Source organism: Sus scrofa, chromosome 6 (assembly GCF_000003025.6).
Source record: "Sus scrofa isolate TJ Tabasco breed Duroc chromosome 6, Sscrofa11.1, whole genome shotgun sequence".
Classification (NCBI taxonomy): Eukaryota; Metazoa; Chordata; class Mammalia; order Artiodactyla; family Suidae; genus Sus; species Sus scrofa.
The window spans coordinates 105,559,173-105,583,087 of NC_010448.4; the positions used below are offsets into that span (position 1 = coordinate 105,559,173).

At 38.8% G+C, this 23,915-nt stretch overlaps 1 protein-coding gene across 3 annotated transcripts in view; it reads left to right on the top strand.

Moving 5' to 3' along the window:
• YES1 (YES proto-oncogene 1, Src family tyrosine kinase) overlaps positions 1-23,915 on the top strand; it is a 94,751-nt gene that overhangs the window by 53,229 nt on the left and 17,607 nt on the right. For all 3 annotated transcript variants that reach the window (XM_021096153.1, XM_021096152.1, XM_021096154.1), the window contains exons 2-8: positions 8,887-9,159; positions 13,288-13,387; positions 16,455-16,553; positions 18,738-18,841; positions 18,926-19,075; positions 20,895-21,050; positions 21,218-21,397. In XM_021096153.1, the coding sequence (XP_020951812.1) occupies positions 8,895-9,159; positions 13,288-13,387; positions 16,455-16,553; positions 18,738-18,841; positions 18,926-19,075; positions 20,895-21,050; positions 21,218-21,397 (1,054 nt within the window). In that variant the 5' untranslated portion in view covers positions 8,887-8,894. The remainder of the gene's footprint in view (positions 1-8,886; positions 9,160-13,287; positions 13,388-16,454; positions 16,554-18,737; positions 18,842-18,925; positions 19,076-20,894; positions 21,051-21,217; positions 21,398-23,915) is intronic.

Here is a 23,915-nt window from a genome sequence, read left to right on the forward strand (position 1 = left end):
TTTTTTTTTTTTTTTGTCTTTTCAAGAGCTGCACCGGCAGCACATGGAGGTTCCCAAGCTAGGGGTCAAATTGGAGCTGTAGCCGCCGGCCTGTGCCAGAGCCACAGCAGCATGGGATCCAACACCACAGCTCACGACAATGCTGGATCCCCAACCCACTGAGCAAGACCAGGGATCGAACACACGCAACCTCATGGTTACTAGTTGGGTTCGCTAACACTAAGCCACAAGGGCAACTCCCATCAGCTACTTTTTGATATCAAAAGATTTCAATTGTCAAAGTTTTTTTAGATAGAATAAAATGTCGAAGAGCTGTACAGACCATTTGGATCATATCCAAACCCAAGTGAGTTTCTGAGAAGGAAAAGAAAGACATAAAAGTGTTGTCAAGAATATGAAGAATGGAGTTCCTGTCCTGGCTCAGCAGTAACAAACCCATTGTCCCTGGGTGTCTCTGAGGATGTGGGCTTAATCCCTGGCCTTGCTCAGTGGGTTAAGCATCCTGTGTTGCTGTGGCATAGGCTGGCAGCTGTATCTCCGATTCGACTTCTAGCCTAGGAACTTCCATATGCCGTGAGTGCAGTACTAAAGAGACATTAAAAAAAAGGGGAAGAATGAGTTCACACTTATTACTGGTGGGGACGCAAAATGGTACAGTCACTATGGAAAACAGTTTAGTAGCTTTTTATAGTAAGGGTATAGCGAGCACAGCGATTGAACCTGTGTCCTCATGGATTCTAGTTGGGTTCATTACTGCTGCACCACAACAAGAATTCCTGTCTTTTTCTTTCTGATTTACCTCATTTATGATAATCCCTAGGCCCATCCATGTTACTTACTGCACCTGGCATTATTTCAATCTTTTTTATGGCTACCTGGCATTATTTCAATCTTTTTTATGGCTGAGTAACATCCCATTGCATGTATATGCCATTTCTGTATCCATTCCTCTGTTGATGGGCATTTGGGTTGCTTCCATGTCTTGGCTGTTGTAATAGTGCTGTTGTGATCATTGGGGTGCATGTGTCTTTTTGAATTAGAATTTTCTCCAGATATATGCCCAGGAATGGGGATGCTGGATTATATGGCATCTCTGTTTTCATTTTTTAAGGAACCTCCATTCTGGTTTCCATATTGGCTGCACCAGTTTATATTCCCACCAACAGTGTATGAGGGTTGAAAAAGGGGTTTAATATATTAACCACTGTCATGTGATTTGAGTAGTTTATTATTTAAGATCCTTTCAGCTACAAGTAACAGAGAACTAAACAAAAGCTGGCTTTTACAGTAGGTATATATCTCACATAATAAGATTCCTGGAGCTAAATTGTGTATTAGAGTTATTAGAGGTTTGTTTTTTTTTGTAGTTAATTTCCTAAGCAGCAGCATCAAGGACCCGAGTTCTTTTCATCTTTCTGTCCTACCATTCTCAGTATGTTGATGTCCTCCTTTCAGATGGATTCTTTATAGTCTGAAATTTAGTTATCAACAATGATAACATCTAGGGAATGAAAATAGAATATATCTGTCTTGTATTCCTTTTTACATATGAGGAAAACTCCCTAGAGTTTTTCTCTAGGGAGGAAACTCCCATGTGCTCTTGGCTTAAACACAGTTAATTGGCAAAGGGATAAGACCATATGAGTGGTTTAAATACGTCATTATTTACTACCTGTGGCTGGGCAGATACAGGACTTGCCAAGTGGGAGGAAGGTGAACAATATCAGAATTCTTTTATCAAGGCAGGAGGAAAATGGCTGTTGAGTAACCAAACATCTGCTGAATTATATTACACTAAGACTGCAAAGGAAGGATCCTTGAACTAGACAAAAATCATAGAAAATGTTTTGTTGAAAAGCATTTGTTTCCAACTTTCAAAGATGTTGAATTCCAGAATTCTCCATATTTTCATGGTCTAGTTATTCATTTATTACTCAGCTTTTATCTTTGTAACACTAAGAAATGTTCTTGTGAAAAAGTCATCGGTGAATTCTGAATTATCAATCAGCTGACCTCTTAAAATCAGTTTAGGAGTTCCCCTTGGGGCTTAGCAGGTTAAGAACCCAGCGTAGTATCTGAGAGGATGCAGGTTCAATCCCTGGCCTCAAAGTCTCCTTGTTGCCATTGTATTTTTCTGTATCTTATTAAAACATGTATTAAATACTTCAAAAAAGAAGCATTTGTATTGCCCACATTTAACATGTTAACATTTTTCTCTTGTTTGCTTCGTGTTTCTTTTAAGAAAAAAGATATAGTTGAAACCCTTCCCCAACCCATTCCACAATCTGGAGTTAATGATTATCTTTTCCAATTATGTTTTTATATTTATGAAAGTGCTCCCAACTCTTTATTTTTTATATTTTTATTATTTTTTTTCTTTTTAGGGCTGCACCCATGGCATTTGAAAGTTCCCAGGCTAGGGGTCCAGTCGGAGAGAGCTACAGCTGCTGGCCTACACCACAGCCACAGCAAGGCCAGATCCAAGCTGTGTCTGTGACCTACACTACAGCTCATGGCAATGTTGGATCCTTTACCCACAGAACGAGGTCAGGGATCAAACCTGCATCCTCCTGGATATAGTCGGGTTCATTACCATTGAGCCACAACGGGAATGCCTAAATTTTTTTTTCTTTTTTTTCTGCCCCACAGCATATGGAGTTCCTGGGCCAGGGATTAGATCCTAGCTGCAGCAATGCTGGATCCTTAACCCACTGTGCTGCACTGGGCTCAAACATGCATCGTAGTGCTCCCAAGAAGTGCTCCCAACTCCTAATTGCTGCTTCCTAATTTCCTTACCTGTCTGTCCATCATCTGTAGGTGTCCTGCTTCACTGTATTAATTTTTTGCACCCTTCTAAATTTGTACCTTGGGTGAGTTCTGTTATTTTGAAAAAGTGTGGTCTTGCTGTAAAAATATTTTTAACTTTTCTCTGGTTTCTGCCAATGAGTTCTAGACTTATCAACTCCCCCTGCCCCCACGGCACTAGACTTTACAACATTATGCCTCACAGGCACCTAAAACTAACATCTGAATTGAAACTCATTGGTCCAGAAAAACCTGTTTTTCTTTTCTCTCCCTTAGTTATGGCATTGCTTTCCATTTAGTTCATACTAGAAACTTTAAAGTCATCCAGCCCTTTAGCCCTTAGCACACACATAGTAACTACGTGCAAAGTGTTCAGTTAGTTGTGCAGAGCAAATATCTGTACAATTTTCTTCACATCTCCTCCACCCATACCCAGCTGATCATTAAACTTGATTATTCCACTTGGTGTACGCTGCTCATTTTTCCCTCATCTTCAGTCACATGATGTTCCTACTTTTTCCTTTCTCACATGGGTCATTGCGGTAATCTTATAACTTGACTAACTGCCACCATTCTTTCTTTCTTTCCTTCTTTCCAGTCTTTAATTTATACTCTTACTATAGTTATTCTAAAACACATTTTCTGCCATTCATCTTTTTAAGAATCTTAACTTTCCAGTGCTCCCTGGATACATCTAAAAGTTACTGCTTGGTAAATAATCCTCTGTGTGTGTAAATTCTCCCCTACTTGTAGCCATGTGTCCCACCATTCTCAAACACAGCCCCTTGTACTCCTGCCACAGAGTTTTCTGTTCCCCAAATATGCCATACTTTTCCAAACATCTGAGCCATATCATTTTTCCTGGAATATCGTATTACTTCTTTCCTAAATCTCTAAGTGTTCAAGACCTAGCTCAGATATTGTGGTCAACACAACTTCCTTGCCCAAGCACTCAAGCAGAGACAATAGCTTCTGGTGTATTCCCATAGTGTTCCATATATACCTCCGCTCTGGCATTTTTCACAATACTGTATTTTTGTCTGCACTGTTTTGTAACCTTTTTTTTTTTTTTTTTTTTTTAAGGAAAGGAACCATTTCTTGCTTAGCTTCAAGTAACTACTGTGTTATTAATAAATATATCAGTAAGTTAGTAGCTTGTAACTTGAAAGAGGCTTTGCCATGTAAATATTTTTAATATTGTTACATTTTTAAGACATCCCATAAAAATCTGTTTAACTCATTGCACCTGAAATTTACTTGAAAATTAAGTCACATTCTACATTTACAATAATGTTTCTAAAGCAGATAGGCAGGAGTTCCCATCGTGGCTCAGTGGTAACGAACCTGACTAGTATCCCTGAGGACGCCAGTTTGATCCCTGGTCATTCTCAGTGGGTTAAGAATCTGGCGTTGCTGTGAGCTGTAGTGTTGATGGCAGACTCGGCTTGGATTTGACATTGCTGTGGCTGTGGTGTAGGCTGACAGCTGCAGCTCCAATTCGACTTCCATAAGCTGCAGGTATGGCCCTAAAAAGGCCAAAAAAAAAAAAAAAAAAAAAAAAAAAAGAAAGAAAAGAAAGGAGGAGGGCAGCAGGATGACTCTTGTGTATTGATACTGAGGTGCTGTTGGAACGGGACAGAAAAGCATGGCCTTTCCTGGAGTTTAACGGAAAGGACAGGTGAGTGGATGTGATGAGGTGGACCAAAGATTGTGAATTAAGAAAGGAGGTTGGAGGGCAGGTTAACCGTAGTAATGGAAAACTGAAGGTGGAGTTCCCGTTGTGGCTCAGTGGTTAACGAATCTGACTAGGAACCATGAGGTTTTTGGGTTCCATCCTTGGCCTCGCTCAGTAGATTAAGGATACAGCGTTGCCCTGAGCTGTGATGTAGGTCGCAGATGTGGCTCGGATCCTGTGTTGCTATGACTCTGGCGCAGGCTGCTGGCTACAGCTCTGATTTGATCCCTAGCCTGGGAACCTCCATATGCCGTGGGTGCGGCCCTAAAATGGGCAAAAAGACAAAAAGACAAAAAAAAAAAACCAAAAAACAACCAACAACAACACTGAGGGTGAAGGGGGAAAAGGTGTGACTTTTGAAGGAAGAGGAATTAAGTTAGTGACGTCTTGTGGAGAGAAAAGATGTGAGCCAGGATCCTGACTGTGGAAGAAGGTAAAAATGAGGGATTAAAGAAGCTGGAAATGGAAGTAAGTGTGGACAAATAGTTACAGTAACCTTGGCTATGAATTGATGTTTTCAATTGATCTGTTACCAAACTTAAAATAGCATAGGAGTTCCTGCTGTGGCACAGTAGGTTAAGAATGTGACTGCAGCAGTTACCCTTGTGGCTCAGTGGAAGCAAATCTGACTAGCATCCATGAGGACACAGGTTCGATCCCTGGCCTTGCTCAGTGGGTCAAGGATCTGGTGTTGCTGTGAGCTGTGGTGTAGGTCTCAGGTGTGGCTCGGATCCTGAGTTGCTGTGGCAGTGGTGTAGGCCAGCAGCTACAGCTCTGTTTTTACCCCTAGCCTGGAAACCTCCATATGCCTAAAAAGACAAAAGACAAAAAGAGGAGGAAAAAAAAAAAAAAAAAACATGACTGCATGCAGCAACTTGGATCACTGTGGCGGTATGGGTTCAATCTCTGGTCTGGTGCAGTAGGTTAAAGTATCTGGCATTGCTGTAGCTGTAGCTCAGATTTGATCCCTCGACCAGGAAGTTACATATGCATGGGTACGGCCATAAAAAAATAGTTACTGGCTTTAGTAATTTTTTTCTCCATCATACAAATGCTGTTCTTTCAAAGTATATATAATTGTTAATATATTTTCTTAATATTTAGACTTTGAATATAGGTAATATTGAAAATCTTTTGTATAGATTTGGTTTTTTTTCCTTCTTAAGTTGCATCCTTAGCATATGAAGTTCCTGGGCCAGAGATCAAATCCAACCTGCAGCCATGATCTGTGCAACAGCTCCAGCAATGCTGGATCCTTAACTACAGCACTGGGCTGGGGATCGAACCAACATCACCACAGAGACAATGCTAGATCCTTGACCTGCTGTATCACAGTGGGAACTCCCTAGATTTTTAAAATATTTTTGCAATTAGCATATTTTGTGGATATATATTGATTGTTGACTAAAAATTCACTTTTCAATCTTGGATATTAAGTGAAAATAAATTTGCCAATCTGATAAGCAAAAATGTTATCTTTTAAATTTTGCATTTATTAGAAGACTGGGATGGTTAGACGTAATCCTCATATGCTAATTGGTCTTTCATATTTCATTTGTGAGTTGTCTTTTTTTTTTTTGCTCTTTAGGGCCGCACTTGAGACCTTTGGAAGTTCCAGGCTAGGGGTCGAATTGGAGCTGCAGCTACTGGCCTACACTGCAGCACCGTGGGATCTGAGTTGTGTCTGAGACCTACACTACAGTTCACAGTAACACTGGATCCTTAACACACTGTCAGACCAGGGATCAAACCTGAGTTCTCGTGGATACTAGTCAGGTTCATTACCACTGAGCCACGACAGGAAATCCTGTGAGTTGCCTCTTGATAAGCTTTCCGGTCTTTCTAAGGGGCTGTTTTTTTTTGTTTTTTTTTTGTTTTTCCCATGTGTAAGAGTTGTCTATCAGTTTTCATATGTGTACATTTATGTGTGTTGAGAGAGCAGGTAAGAACATGAGCAACCAAGATATTTTTCCTATTTCTTATGTCTTTAGCGTCACTCAAGAGTTTCTGTTCCCACACCCACCACCTCTTCTTGCCCCCGAAATTAAAAACAATCATATGTTTTCGTCTTTTCCTTTAAGGTTTCTACTTTTATGTTATGCCTTAAGACTTTTCCAGCTACTAGATGGTGAAACGACTTTAGGTTCTTCTAACACTTTTAGAAGCAATTGTCTTTTATGTATTTAGCTTTTATTCTTTCATAGTGTTTTGAGTACATATTTGTAATTCCAGTAGCAGTCATGTTTCAATTTGGTGCTTTACTGTCTTCAGGATATACTCGTTTAAGATAGAATCTCAGAGGTGGAGGGTTTTCAGATCACTGAGACTGTTTCTCTCTTAGTATTCACAGCTACATTTTTTAAATTAAAAAAAAATTTTTTTTTATTTTTGCCTTTTTAGGGCCATACCCCTGGCACATGGAAGTTCCCAAGCTACAGGTTTGAATTGGAGCCATAGCCACTGGCCTACGCCACAGCAGCATCAGATCTGAGCCTCGGATTCGACCCTACACCACAGCTCACGGCAACACTGGATCCTTAACCCACTGAGTGAGGCCAGGGATTGAACCCGAAACCTCATGGTTCCTAGTCGGATTCGTTTCTGCTGCACCACGGCAGGAACTCCCCAGATACATTTTAAATTAATATTATGTAGTCAGGTTTATAAAAATGTCCAGTCTTGTCAGAATTGATGAGGTAGTCATCTTATCACTCACCTATTTCCTTTTGAATGCCATAAAAAGAAGGGGAAAACTGTAAAATAAGAATGACCTTTAAAAGTACATTAATGATGGAGTTCCCGTCGTGGTGCAGTGGTTAATGAATCCGACTAGGAACCATGAGGTTGCGGGTTTGATCCCTGGCCTTGCTCAGTGGGTTAAGGATCAGGCGTTGCTGTGAGCTGTGGTGTAGGTTGCAGGCTCAGCTCGGATCCCGAGTTGCTGTGGCTCTGGCATAGGCCAGCAGCTACAACTCCGATTAGACCCCTAGCTGGGAACCTCCATATGCTGCAGGTGCGGCCCTGGAAAAAAATTGCAAAAGGACAAAAAAATAAAAAAATAAAATAAAAATCTCCCCAGAAGTGCATTAGACGTTTTAAGGAAAAAGATACTTTACTGGTTATAATGAAAGCCTGAATGGTTATTAAAGTCACATTTGTAATGATCATCACTGAATGGATAAATTTTAGCAAGTAGAGATGTGAGGAGAGTATTATGGACAGAAGAGGTTTTAGGAGAGAAGAAACTCACAAAAATGGGAAGCAGGAATTTTTTTTTCTTGTGTGCATAAGGTAAGTGAAGAAATAGGAGATAAAGTTGGAAAGATAGATTGGAGTCAAATTTGGTAAGCATGGGGCAGGGGGTGTATCTCTCAACAGGGAAGAGAAAAGCTACAGCATTGTCTTGTGTAGTAGCCACTAGCTACAGTGAGCACCTGAAATGTGCTTGGTCCAAATTGAAATGTACTGTAAGTTTAAAATAAACACTAGAGCAAGTTCTCTTGTGGTGCAGTGTTAAGGATCCGGTGTTTCCAGCGTTGTCACTGCTGTGGCACAGGTTCAGTCCCTGGCCCTGGAATTTCCGCATGCCACGAGTGTGGCCAAAAATAGATAGATAAATAAACACTGGATTTCTAAGATTTATATTTTTTTATTTTTTATTTTTTACTAAAACAATCTCATTAAAAATTTTCATATTGATGACATGTAATAATTATATTTTAGATACATTGAGTTAAAATATTGTTTGCCTGTTTGCTTTTATTTTTTTTAAATGTGTTTTTACTAGAAAATTTAGGATTGTGGATGGCTCAGATTTTATTTCTATTACACAGTGCTAGCATAGATAGAAGGAAAACAACCAGAATTTGCTGGTACCTACTCTGTGCAAGAGATTGTCTAGAAATTGTAATATAAGCTTAATCTTCATAGAAAACCTGTGAAGTAGGTGATAATATTGTTCTCCTTTTTCGAGTAACTGAGGTGCAAAGAAGTTAAACAACATACCTGAAATCACTCCACTAGGAAGAAGGAAGCCAAGATTCAGACTTTGGCCGCTCTGGCTTCATAGCCCATGGTTTCCTCAGTACACTAGTGGCGTGTTGTCATTGAACCATTAAAGGGGAATGAGCTGGAGAATGACATGACTGGAATAATACGTTACCAGACATATTAAAGATAAATGAGGGAAAGAGACTTCATTTTCAGCTCTCCAGTTTTTATTTTGTTGTTGTTACTTTTTTTGCAGGAGAACAATGCCTTGTATAAGGACAACTTTTGAATTGGATCTTTTTGAAGGATCCTTTATATCAACTGCTTCTCCAAAATTTGCCATATCTCTTTTGCAGATTTGATAATGGGCTGCATTAAAAGTAAAGAGAACAAAAGTCCAGCCATTAAATATAGACCAGAAAACACTCTAGAACCAGCCAGTACAAGTGTCAGCCATCATGGAGCAGAGCACACTTCAGCAGCACTGTCCTCGTCCACCAAGAGCACGTCTGTTAATTTCAGCAACCTTTCCATGACGCCATTTGGAGGATCCTCAGGGGTGACACCTTTTGGAGGAGCATCTTCCTCATTTTCAGTGGTGCCAAGTTCATATCCTGCTGGTTTAACAGGTGAGATTTAAATGGGCATTCCTGTTGTTGGTTTGAGAATGTGACCTTGGACAGAACACACGCAGTGTTTACCTGCTATAAGGAAAATAACTCACTAGAGGACTTGATGTGAAAATTAAAGTCTGCAACATAAAAATTAAAGTCTTATTGTATACATGGGTATTATTCTGGGAAATTTGGTGGTAATCTGATAGGGAATGTGTACTGAGGTTTACCATTATTTTATTAATTCAATTTTCTAGTAATTATTGAGTGCCGACTGTGTGGCGGGCACGGGGAATATATAAATTAAAAACATATCCCTCCCTCAAGAGTGTTACAACTTATCAGATTGTAAAGTGCTTGCTACTGTTAAGGTATTAGAGTGTGGTTACTTGATAAATGTTAAGTAAATGTCAGTTTAGTGACAATAATACAGTTTTTTTTCTATTAGATACTACTGATTTTTGAAAAAAGAAAAATCCCGAGGCTCAGAGTTCAATTGATTTTTTTCCCCCCAGAGTCCAGGTAACGAGCAGGAGAGCACAGATTCTAATGTCCTATTCTAGAACTTTATTTATTACACTATGATATCCTTTCAGAGAACAGTGAGAAGTGATGGCCGACAACCTTTTTTTTTTTCCTCTCTCTTTTTTTCTTTTTGAATTATAGTTTTGTCTGGATTGGGCATATTTTATTTTTATTTTTTTATTACTCAGTGAATTTATTACATTTATAATTGTACAATGATCGTCACAATCCAGTTTTAGAGGATTTCCATCCCACACCCCCAGCGCATCCCCCCACCCCCAAGACCATAAGTTTTCCAAAGTCTGGGAGTCAGTATCTGTTCTGCAAAGAAGTTCATTGTGTCCAGGTTCCACATGTAAGTGATAGCATTTGATATTGGTGTCTAATTGTCTGACTGACTTCACTTAGCATGATAATTTCTAGGTGCATCCATGTTGCTAAAAATGCCATTATTTCGTTCCTTTTAATCGCTGAGTAATATTCCATTGTGTATACGTACCACATCTTCTTGATCCACTCCTCTGTTGATGGACATTTAGGTTGTTTCCATGTGTTGGCTATTGCAGATAGTGCTGCAACGAACGTTGGAGTACATCCGACAACCTTTCATGGAGCCAGAAATGCTCTAAAAAGTAGTCAGATTGTTCTTTTGTGAAGGGTCCCCTATCAGGATGCTTTTCCTTTGAGTACCAAAACCCAATTGGCTTTAAAAGGTAGGGTGAATTCCAGGGTTCTTTGATTCAGCAGTTCCTCAGTGTCATTAAGGACTCAAGTTTCTTTGGTATCTCACTGTTGCAGCCCTTGGAGTGTCCACTCTGTCCTTTGGCTTGGCAAAACAGCTGCCAGCATCAAATTGAGCATCACATGGACAAAAGAGGAATCTATTCTGTAATTCTATAAGCATGGATTATAATTTTGTTCCTTCACTCTCCTCACCTCTGGACCAAAAGTAGTGACCAGAGAATGCCATGCATTAATTCTGTTAGACTATTCATTTGAAGAACTATGGACATCAAAGAGTCAGTTACATTCTTTTTTTTTTTTTTTTAAGGGCTGCATTGCAGCATATGGAGGTTCTCAGGCTAGGGGTCTAATCAGAGCTAGAGCTGCTGGCCTACACCCATAACCACAGCAACACCAGATCCAAGTCGAGTCTGCGACCTATACCACAGCTCATGGCAACTCCAGATCCTTAATCCACTTAGTGAGGCCAGGGATCAAACCTGCATCCTCACGGATGCTAGTCAGATTCGTTTCCACTGAGCCACGACAGAAACTCAGAGTCATTTACATTCTTAATTCCAGCCCCTTAACTCTAAATAGAGTTAAGTCAGTAATAGATGGCTGTGATGATATTTTCTCAGTCATCAGTAAAAGTTTAAATTATTTCAAGGATTATATGTTCAGGAAAGATAGTAATCCAAAATAATTAAATATTGAAAAGATAGACTTTAGTTACCTAAAGCTGTATATTTATGGGAAATAGTCCATTCATGGGTATTCATTTAGAAACAGATATGGAGAGTGTCTTTGTGCCCAGGTATTGAGAGTTGTAAGCAGGAGAAACAAGGTTTCTGCTCTAATGGAGTTTACATTGTAATGAGAGGTGGACAATAATTATGGAAACAACTAAATAGGATGATTAATGGTGCTGCACCTGTGGCCCTAAAAAGCAAAAAAAAAAAAAAAAAGGATGACTAATGGCTCACAAATACTATGAAGGAACTATAAATGGAATGGTTGGTGAAGACCCTTTAGAGGATCAAGTAAAGCCATCTTGAGATGAAATCATTTGAGCTGAGGTTTGATTGATGAGAATGACCCAAATATTTGTTGAACCTGAGGCAAGAGCCTTCTGGGGAAAGAGAATAACAAATGCAGTTTGGAAACTGTAAGTGGGAGTTCCCTTCATGGCTCAGCAGTTAATGAACCTGACTAGGATCTGTGAGGAAGTGGGTTCAATTCCTGGCCTTGCTCAGGGGGTTAAGGCTCTGGCATTGCCATGAACTGTGGTGTAGGTCACAGACATGGCTTGGATCCTATGTGGCTGTGGCTGTGGCATAGGCCAGCAGCTCTAGCTCTGATTTGACCCCTAGCCTGGAAACTTCCATATGCCTCACTGCAGCCCTAAAGAAAAAAAAAAAGAAAGAAAGAAAATAATAGAAAAAAAAAAAACTACGTATAGACTTGACAGATTTAAGGACTAGTATGGGCAGAGGGTAGAATTATGTAACAAAGAATTGAAGAGTCAGGATTTCTCAGAACCTCATAGACTAGTAGTCAGATTGAGTTTTATTCAAAGCCAGAAGTAAGCCACTAAAGAGATTTCATTAAGGAATTTCAGGAGTTCCTATTGTGGAGCACCGGAAACGAATCTGACTAGTATCCATGAGGATACAGTTTCGTTCCCTGGCCTCACTCGGTGGATTAGGGATCCGGTATTGCCATGAGCTGTGGTGTAGGTCGCAGATGTGCCTCGGATCCCTTGTTGCTGTGGCTGTGGTGTAGGCTGGCAGCTGTAGCTTCAATTCAACCCCTAGCCTGGGAACTTCCATGTGCTGTGGGTGTGGCCCTAAAAAGCAAAAAAAAAAAAAAAAAAAAAAATTGAATTATCTTAAAAAAAATAAACAGAAAACTCTCTCTGGCAGCCCTTTACAGAAATGGATGTGGGGAAGCCGATACTGAAGTAAATTAGACTACTGCTCTTAGTCCCAGAGGTTGCAGTGAGGGAACAGGGACTTGGATTGGGTGGAAGCACTGGAAATGGCAAAGGAAGTAGATAAGATATTTCAGAGCTAGAACTGATGGTGCTGGTAATGGACTTGGCTTGAGTACCTGATTGGCTGGTGGTGTCCTTTGCTGAGAAAGAAAGATCTCAGTAATACTGGTTAGAGGAGAAAAGTCAACACCTTTATTTTGTTTCTAAGAAATTTTAAATGTTTGTTAGACATTCAAGATGTCATATAGGTAGTTAACATATGACTGGGCCTTGGGAGAAGCCAAATAAATGAGATTCTGTCCTTTTGCTTGAAGATAATGGTTTGGCTGTTTAAGTTGCTGTTCTCTTAAGCATCAACGTACAGTGCTTAAATGATGCAATTGTTTTGGGAATTTATAATTCATATTCAAACCATTTAATTTCTAAGAAAAATAGGTCATTTTAAATGGTAATGTAATAAATAATCTTAATAAAACCCTGATTATTACCATTAGTGATTACTCTTAAGGATGGATATATTCACCTCTTATTTATAAAAAATTGAAACTATCAACACCAGTAGTTTATAGTATTTGTTAATGCTTTTTCTGCCGAAAAATTAATTTGAACTTTGTCTTTTCAAGCTAGAGATGTTGCAGCTATGAATCAAGATTTAAATTTGTTTCTCTGGGTCTGTAGAATTTTAGAATTTGTAGAGTACAGTAGTCTCATAGAAGGCCTGAAGATAGCATATTAATAACTTGAAAACTTCTGCTGCCCAAATTGCCAACTTGTAAAAACAGATTCTGGAGACTAGGAAAAGAACTGTGCTTAATTAAGCCTTTTTTTGTTGGCATTGTTTTAAAATTTCTCTTTTGTTAATTTGTATGATTTACCTTGGTCTTTTTTTCCTCCAATAGGTGGTGTTACTATATTTGTGGCCTTATATGATTATGAAGCTAGAACTACAGAAGACCTTTCATTTAAGAAGGGTGAAAGATTTCAAATAATTAACAATACGTAAGTGTTATGAACATCTTATGAGGGAGAAATACTGACTGTAGCCTAATTCACACCACTGCCATCGCACTAGTTGATGATTCAAAGATGAGAGTCGTAGGACGTGGGTCTCTGCTCTCTGGGTTGGACGATGCATTTGCTTTCTTTAGATACATGGTACAATACTGCTGCTGTAGCCAAAAGTTATTAATTCCACAAATTGGGTTGCTGTGGTTCTACCATAAACAGAGATTTAAGAATGAGGATTTTTTTTTTTTTTTTTTTTGCCTTTTAGGGCTATACCCGTGGCATATACAGGTTACCAGGCTAGGGGTCAAATCAGAGCTGTAGCTGCCTGCCTACGCCACAGCCACACCAACAAGCATTGCTGGATCCTTAACCCACTGAGTGAGGCCGGGGGGAAAACCTGAAATCTCATGGTTACAAGTCGGATTTGTTTTTGCTGTGCCACAACAGGAATTCCTAAGAATTAGGATTGAAGGAGTATATACTAGTAAGTACATTATTTAAAAAAAATTTTTTATTAAAACCTAAAATGTAGCCAAATAATAAAATCAGGAAATATTAAAAAAAAAATTTTTTTAAAAGAAAAAGAAAACCTTTATAAAGAGCATTCTGTGTTCATGTTTATCTAAGTACCAGATGGTTTAAAGATCTTAGTCTCGGAGTTCCCATTGTGGCACAGCAAAAACGAATCTGACTAGTATCCATGAGGATGCAGGCCTTGCTCAGTGGGTCTGTGATCTGGTGTTGCCACGAGCCATGGTGTAGGTCACAGATGCAGCTCAGATCCCGAGTTGCTGTGGTTGTGGTGTAGGCTGGCAGCTGTGTCTCCGATTCAACCCGTAACCTGGAAACTTCCATCAACTGCAGGTGCGGCCCTAAAAAGCGAAAAAACCCACGAAAAAACAAAACAAAACTTAATCTCCTTCTCTTAAAAAAACAAAGGAAAAATGCTTAGGAACCCTTGTAGTCCCAAACTGGCCATGTTAAGTTGCTCTTTCCTTATATGACTCTCAGACGTTTTGTCATTTAGTGGCCCACCATAGAAAATTCAGTGCTTGTTATGGAAAATAGATTCCATAATTTCATTAGCAGTCATAGCAACCACTTTGTAACTTCTCAAAATAGATATTTATGGTCTCTTTGTGTCCAGTCATGTTTCCTTCCATCCTTGTTCTCATTTGCTACCAGTTATTGTTCAAGGACATGAAATATGATTATGTGATTATGTCTCTCTGCTTTAAAGCCCTTTAATAGCTACCAGCTGCTGTCAAGATAGACAGCAGTAAGAGTAGGCATCATTCATTGAGCTTCTTCCCTTTCTCACTTCACTGCCCAGCCATGCTGAATTACTTGAGATTCTGAATACGTTCCTCATTCATGCCTTCACACACATGATTTCTTTTTTCTAGAATGTGACTTCTTTCCATTTTTCTTCCTTTATCTGGCCGACCGTAGTCATCCCATGTCCTTTCTCAACGAAGCGTTTTTGATATTCTACCTTCCCTGCCTGGCCCAGTTCCCTCCCACCTCCTGCTGGATTGGGTGTTTCTTACCTGTTCACATAGCAACCTCTGCAGACCTCAATTATAGCCACCATCATAGTTTTGAATTATAATTTATCACATGTCTATCATTCTTTTGGACCCGGGGCAAAATCACCCAGAGAATATTTGGCAATGTCTGGAGACATTTTTGCTTGTTACAGTCAGTGTGCTACAATTTTCATCTGGTGGATAGAGGCCAGGGATATTGCTCAACATTCTATAGTGCACAGGGTGGCCCTAAACAAGAAAGAATTATCCAGCCCAAAGTGTCAGTAGTTGAGAAATCCTGCTCTAGGCTAACTTACTAGAGGGTAAGGACTTTTTACCTGTTTCCATCATACCCTGTTGTAAATTCTGTCACTCAACAGGTATTCACTAAATGTTTAAATGGATCAGTGAAAAGTTAGCAGGATCAGAGTTTTGCATATCTGAAAGTACTTAATGTATACTAGGCAGCTGCAAGTCAAATGTAAGAGTTTGTAAGCACTTGAATTACCAAAGGATTTTCCATTTCATTTTTTATTTATATTCTTTTTCCATTTCATTTTTTAGAAAGCAAATTCAACTCGGGCATTTATAAAATTTCAGTGTAGACAATTTATATTTTATTTTTATTTTTTATTTTTTTGCTTTCTAGGGCTGCACCCACAGCGTATGGAAGTTCCCCAGCTAGGGATCCAATCAGAGCTACAGCTACCGGCCTACACCACAGCCACAGCAAAACTGAATCCAATTCGAATCTTCAAATACACAACAGCTTCATGGCAATGCCGAATCCTTAACCCACTGAGCAAGGTCAGGGATCAAACTGCATCCTCATGGATACTAGTTGAGATCTTAACCCTCTGAGCCACAATAGGAACTCCCAGAATTAATCAATGAATTTGAAAGTTCTACTTCCCCAAGTTGTTTTATTCAGTATAGTTTATTCAGTATAATAATCAGGTTGAAGGGTTAGATTAAAAAAGGGATCTTATAGGAGTTCCCGCCATGGCATAGTGGGTTAAGAATGTGACCGCAGTGGCTCAGGTTGCTGCAGGAGCATGGGTTTGATCCCTGGCCCAGCATAGTGGGTTAAAGAATCTGGCATTGTGTGTAGGTCACAGCTGAGGCTTGGATTCAGTCCCTCTCCTGGGAACTTCCATATGCCATGAGTGTGGCCATAGAAAAAAAAAGAGAGAGAGAGATTTATAACTAAAATTAACGTGGAGTTGTTTTTGTTTTTGAAAGGGTTTTTTTCTTTGGTTTTTTTGTTTTTCGTTTGGAACAGAAATGTGCACTTGTGATTTTGCTTAACCTTATTCCCTTAATCCATATAACATTTTTTAATTTTTAAAAATATTTTAAATATTAAGTATTTTTAACATTATTCTTTGAGTTTATTTCTTGATCAGATCAATGCATAAGTTAAAAATGGAAGTAATACTCTTTTCTGTTTCAGATAAAGACAACACTGCCATAGATCATGTCTTGAGCAGCAGTCTGCCTTGTGGTAATTGTTGTTTTATGTGTTGCAGGGAAGGAGACTGGTGGGAAGCAAGATCAATCGCTACAGGAAAGAGTGGCTATATCCCTAGCAATTATGTAGCCCCTGCAGATTCCATTCAGGCAGAAGAGTATGGCATTACTTCATATTTTATTCATTATTTTGACTTTTAAAATACTTTAATGCACATTCTCCTTAGCCACAACTTTACACACACACAGTTACATACCAGTCTTAATACAGCTAATGTATCATATTAATAGAAGATGTTACTTAAAAGTTAATAATTAATACCATAGTGTTTGCTTACAGTAGGATCATAAGCAAATCTGTATTCATAGTACTGCATTGTGCCTCGTCCCTCTTTTTTATTTTTTCACTTTCAAAAATTTTCATTAACCTTTTTTATATTCTCTCACTTCAAAAATTTATCCTCAAAGTTCCGTGGTGGCCTAGCGGTTAAGGACTCTTGAGTTTTCGCTGCTGTGGCTTTATTACTGCTGTGGCTCGGGTTCAGTCCCTGGCCCAGGAACTTCCCTCTGCCACAGGTGTGGCCAAAAAAAAAAATTTCAGTTGATATATTGATGTTAATTTCTTGACTTAGGTGCTTGTTCCATGCTTATATAGCAGAGTATTCTTGTCCTTTAAGAGGTACACACTGAAGTATTTAGGGGTGGTGATTTCAACATGTTTGCAACTATCATTCAGTTCAGAAGAAGATCACACCCACACAAACACATATACAGCAGGGAAGAGAGAATATGACAAAGCAAAATGTTAACAGGAAACCTGGCTGGAGGGTATACGTGAGTTTTATGTACCATTCTTGTAACTTTTAAAAAGTTAAAGTTTACCTTCAGTGACACATTACAGGCATACCTCAAAGACATTGTGGATTTGGTTCTAGACAATCACAATAAAGCAAATATTGCAGTAAAGTGAGTTTTCCCAGTGCGTGTAAAAGTTATGTTGATAGTATACTGTAGTCTGTTAAGTGTGCAATAGCATATGTCTAACATAACAATGAATATACCTTAGTTAAAAATACTTTATTGCTGAAAAAGGCTAACCCTCATCTAAACAGCCTTCAGCAAGCCATAATCCTTTTGCTTGGTGAAGGGTCTTGCCTTCATGTTGATAGCTGCTAACTCATCAAGGTGGTGGTTGCTGAAGATTGGGGTGGCTGTGGTAATTTCTTAAAACAACGAAAAGGTTTGCTGCATTGATCAACTTCCCTTGAACACTCTGAGATCATTGCAGGGTTATTTATTGGCCTAATTTCAGTTTTGGGTGTCTTAGGGAATCGAGAGGCACAAGGAACCAGGAGAGAGATGGGGAAAACTAGTCACACGCAACATTTACTAAGTTTGCTGTCTTATACAGGCACAGTTTATGATGCCCAGAACAATTATAGTGGTAACAGCCAAGATCATAGATCACCACAACAAATATAATAATAACAAAAAAGTTAGAAATAATGCAGACTTATTAGCAAAATGTGACACAGAGACACAAAGTTATTATCAAAGACTATTGGAAAAATGACTGACTTATTCCACGCAGAGTTGTCACAAACCTTTAATTTTAAAAAAGATAGCATCTTCATAGCACAATAAAGTAAAACACAATAAATTGAGTATGCCTGTACTTTTATATCAAGGCAGGTTTATTTGGCAGCCATAAATTACCACTTTACTTTCATGTCACAAAGCCTTGAATATAGTAGATGCTCTGTCAGTATTTGTTTGCTTTTATTAGTGATGTGTAATTTGTTTGTGTAAGTCTGTTCTGTCTTGGCACTTGTTACTTTCATTTTGGCCTTTTGTCTTTCTTCTCCACTGTTCTGTGGCTCCTCTACAGCAAAAATCATCATTTTTATTCACAAAACTATTAAATCAAACCCCACCAATTTAGAGTCCCTAAAAATTTGGATAGGTTTATTTGCATCTCACTGAATACAGATGATCACACTGTTGCCAAAGAACCACTTTGATTCTTCCTACTATAGTCTTAGTATTTCTGTCACTGTTGCCTTTCCTTCTGCACTTAACTGTTCCTGTCACTGCTGGGTGGCATTTAAAAGAAACATTGAGTAGTAAAAACATGAAAGTGTTCTGACAGTATATTCTGACAGTAATACTTGTAATAGGCTTAAGAGCTAAAGGTCTTTCATTCTGTCTTACTGTATGTTAAAGTCATGTTTATAGCTGTTTGTCATCCTCCCTGTCCCACTCTATTCTTAATAATATCTAGGTTTAATTTTTATGATGCGTATACCTTTCTAAATCAGAACACTGCTCATTTTTTCCCCCAGATGGTATTTTGGCAAAATGGGGAGAAAAGATGCTGAGAGATTACTTCTGAATCCTGGGAATCAAAGAGGTATTTTCTTAGTAAGAGAGAGTGAAACTACTAAAGGTATGAATATTGTTATTAATATAACATTTTTCTTGGGCAGTGTTCTGAGAAGGATAGAGTAAAAGTGTTCATTTTCCCCTCCAGGTGCTTATTCCCTCTCTATTCGTGATTGGGATGAGGTGAGGGGTGACAATGTGAAACACTACAAAATCAGAAAACTTGACAACGGTGGATACTATATCACAACCAGAGCGCAGTTTGATACGCTGCAGAAGTTGGTAAAACACTATACAGGTGTGTGGGTTTTTCAGAGATGAAAATTGTTCCCTCATGTTCAGTTTGATGAGTACAGAATCCATGTCTCCAATGTGGCTAAAAGTTTAACATGCTACACAGAGTCTGTTCCCAAGGTACTCTCGATTAAAATGAGGAACAATAATACTTATTGTTACCTGAGTTTAGTTCCTGGATGGTATGCTAAGTCAGACTACCATCATTTGTGTCCTTACATCTCATAGGCATAGTGTTTACATTGGCGTTCCATTTCATAACAACCTAATACCAAATAGATGTGACAGTAAATAAAAAAGGAAAAATTTTATTTAGGGACTCTTATTAAGTAGGTGAAACTGAACACTTAAAAAGCTGTTTCAAGTGCCCATATGGCTCAGCAGGTTAAGGGTCTGGCATTGTCACTTCAGTAACTCAACTCAATTCTGTGGCATGGGTTCGATCCCTAGCCCAGGAACTTTCCTGTGCCACAGGTACAGCCAAAAACAAAACAAAAGCTGTTTCACCTATCCTGTTGGGTTACTTCCATATCATGGGCTGGACCATAAAAGACTTCGTAAAATATAAATCCAATGAAATTTGATCTGAAGATGCATTTTTTTCTTTTCATGGAAAGTTAATGTATAGCAACTATAGACATTCATCAATCTTTCAAGGACCTTTGAAAGGTATTCAGTAGAGTCTTCTGTCTCAAAAATTTTAATCACCAATTTGACACACGAATGCCTCTGAAAGTCTTTAAATGATTAATACTAGGGGCAGGGAAATTTCCATGACAATTTCTCCTTCAATGACAGCTAGCAGCAAATGAGTCTATCAAGTCAACCACCAGTTTTGACATTGATAAAACATGTTACCAAGCAGTGGCATCAGTGGTAGTTACACTTGTTAGAATGTTGATGTGTGTGTGGTTACTTGTTGAGAATGGAAGAGAACAATCATATTTACAAAAGAAAGATTGTATAAGCAGGATCCAAAGTTAAGCCATTATGAATTGGGGGTTTCCTATCTCCTTTATTTAAAAATCAGTGCTGGGGTTCCGTTCATGGCTCATCGGTTAACAAATCCAGCTAGGATTCATGAGGATGTGAGTTTGATCCCTGGCCTCGGTCAGTGGGTTAAGGATCCAGCATTGCTATGAGGTTGGGGTATTGGTCGCAGACGTAGCTCTGATCCTGTGTTGCTGTGGCTCTGGTGTAGGCTGGCAGCTAAAGCTCTGATTCAACCCCTAGCCTGGGAACTTCCATATGCCAAAGGTGGGGCCCTAAAAAGCAATAATAATAAAATAGAATAAAATAAAATTAAATTAAAATAAATCAGTCCTCTAAATAAAGAAGTTTCTCCTTGATTTTCAGTGTCCTGCTTAGACTAGTGGTTATTAAGAATAACAATTAATGGTAGTATTCTCTGGTGACAAATAAAGTACAGTAGTCAAAAGCAAAACTTTGGAACAGCCAAATCTAGGATTTGAAACTCATCTCCCATCAAGTTACTGGGTGATCTTGAGAAAGTTGCTTAAGTTTTCTAAAACTCCTTTATTTACATGAGATCTTTGTAAAGTGCTAAATTAGCTCAATGGCTGGGATGTATTAAGTATTCAGTAAATAATAACTTTAAAAATGTATTTAACAAAATGTCGCACTTCTAGTTTTGCTTCTTCTATGCAACTCCTTTTTTGTGTTTGTGCTTTTGTAATAAAATTGAAAAAACATTGTTTTTATTCCCTATAATTTAAGCTAAAAATTTTAAGAAACACTGGTACAACTATATGTACATTAATTTTTTTAAGTCATTTTACAGTGTGGTTTATTCATTTATCTAGAACATGCTGATGGTTTATGCCATAAGTTAACAACTGTGTGTCCAACTGTGAAACCCCAGACTCAAGGTCTAGCAAAAGACGCTTGGGAAATCCCTCGAGAATCTTTGCGACTAGAGGTTAAACTAGGACAAGGATGTTTTGGTGAAGTATGGATGGGTAAGGAGCCTCAACTTTTGTTTTTCGACCTTGTTTAGCCATAGATTAAAATGCCACAATTCATGGTAAGATTGTTGAAATATTTAGAGTGACTGCTCTTCATTCAAGTGTGTTGTAAATCTCTTAAAATATAGATTAAAATAGTGAAATGTGTATTGTTTCTCTAGGAACATGGAATGGAACCACAAAAGTAGCAATCAAAACACTAAAACCAGGTACAATGATGCCAGAAGCTTTTCTTCAAGAGGCTCAGATAATGAAAAAGTTAAGACATGATAAACTTGTTCCACTATATGCTGTTGTTTCTGAAGAGCCAATTTACATTGTCACTGAGTTTATGTCAAAAGGTACGTGTGTATTAGTATTTCTTGGGGTGTTCATGTTAATACATTTTAAGTCTTCGTCTCTTTTTATACATACATATTTTTATGTGTAGTAGTTTCTATTTTAAGATTTTTATGTAGACATCTGAAGAGAGAAAATCTGACATTTTGTTTAAGGGAATAGTTAATGATTAGCTCTAGTTATTCTAAAGGATAGTACAGAGTTGGAAAGGAGAATAAAGCACTGAATTTATTTTGTAAATAAATAGTCCTTCATTCCATTTGACTAAAGACAGTAGAATAGCTGGGAAGGTAGAGTGAACCACTGTAGTGCAATGGGCTAAGGACCTGGTATTGCTGCAGCTGTGGTGTAGGTCACAGCTGTGGCTCAGATTCGATCCCTGGCCCAGGAACTTTCATATTCCACAGGAGCAGCCAAAAAACAAAAAACTATTTGCACTAATTGAATTAAAATAATGCAATTTGAAAGATACTTGTATCTTCAGTACTAAAGCAAAGAAAACAAGCGAAGTTAAGGAAATTAATTTTATGTCAATTTAATGCATTTTAATAATAATCCCACTCAGGACTTCTAGGAACTTCTTTTTTCTACTACCGTCAACCGGGATTTCTCTGTTCTTCTAGATCCCAAGGTGTGGCATCTTCAGGGAGAGTTGGTTAGGGCAAGAAAAGGAGAGGGAAGGTTGTTGCTCTTCCATCTTTTTCCCTTTTCTAATGATGCATTAGAAGAGGAATGAGTAAGTCACCAAGTATGCTTGCTGACCAGACTACTTTTTACCCTCTTGAGTTTCATCTACTCTTTTTTTTCTGGGCCGCACCATGGAGGTTCCCAGGCTGGGGGTCCCTGGGCATCCAATCAGAGCTACAACTGCCGGCCTATACCACAGCCACAGCAATGCCAGATCCGACATGCATCTGTGACCTACACCACAGCTCACGGCAACGCTGGATCCTTAACCCACTGATAGAGACCAGGGATAGAACTTGCATCCTCATGGATACTAGTCAGATTGGTTTCCACTGCGCCACAAGGGGAACTCCTCATCTACTCTTTTTACTCTTAACGAGTCATCCTTAGGTAAGCCACTGCGGGTGTCACCCCTCTCCAGGAGTCCATCTTGGCCAGTGATGTAGTTCCATCTAGTGGTGGCAGGACCAACTACAAGCTACACATTTACTATGAGAAAATATTTCCCCCCAAAAGAAACAGAAAAATCAAAAATTAAGAATTGACATAGCCCTACTAATTGATAGCCAAAACATTACCTAGAACCCCCAAAGCAAATGGCACTTTTGGCAAGAAATCTCTACTTCAAACAGCTGCCAAATATCCATCTCAGACTGTATTAGATGAACTAGAAGGGGGAAAGGGACAAGGAAGAAGTGTAAATCAAAGTCTTGATGACATAAGAATATAATGGAGATAAAGCTCTTGGTCCCTAAAGGTCCCTAAAGGGACCATGAGCTAAAGCTTTGTATGTTGAGTTCAGGAAGTATTTAATTGGGGAACATGGTGGAAGTCTGTGTTTTCAGATTGCTGGGTTAGGATTATTTCTACATAGGAATTTGGGGTTTTGTTGTTGTTTTCTTCCACCACACCTGCAGCTTATGGAAGTTCCTGAGCCAGGGATCGAATCTGAGCTGCAGCTGTGACCTGTGCCACAGCTGTAGCAGCGCTGGATCCTCAACCTTTTGTGCCACACCAGGAACTCCTTAGAATACAAGATCACACGTGTCCCTTCTAGTTTTGAGCTCTGTAATTCCCCATCTTGCTCTTCACGTACTTAGCCCTTGGCCCTCCATAATCCATCCAAACTCATTGAATTTGGAGAGAGAAGACCTAACCTAATGACTATAAACAGCTATAAAAGTAAATAACAGCTGACTGTAAACAAATTGTCAATATTTGCATGCTTACATGTGTTTTCTAGAAGGAGTATCCATAGTTTTCATCAGTTTTTTAAAATAACTCAGGACCAAAAAAAAAAAAAAAAGTTAAGCACCACTGATATCCATACTGCTCTGATGCATGGATATAAGAAATATTTAAGGGAAGGGGATTTTTTTGTAATTGGTCGAAGATCAGGGAGAAAGAATTGTCAAAATGACACACATTCCAGAGTTCCTTGGTGGCCTAGCGGTTAAGAACTTAGTATTGTCACTGTTGTGGCTCGGGTTTGATACCTGGCCTGAGAACTTCCACATAGTAGAGACACAGCTGCTTTAAAAAAAAAAAAAAAGACACATTCCAATTCTGGATTTCTGTGCTCTGCAGCTTTTACACTATTTTAGCAATTACCATTACACTGAATGATGTTCTACTTAGTGGACTGATCATGGCACCTTATCTAGATTGTAAATCCCAAAACGAATTATATCCCTTGCTTCTTGCTGTATATTCCACATGTCATGCAGAGTATTTATATGACATTGTCTGTCTTACAGGCTAAGAAAAAGGAGCAGCTCTTTCTCTGTTTGAGGACAGTTCTTTCACTGCATTCTGGATCCTCCCTTTCATTTA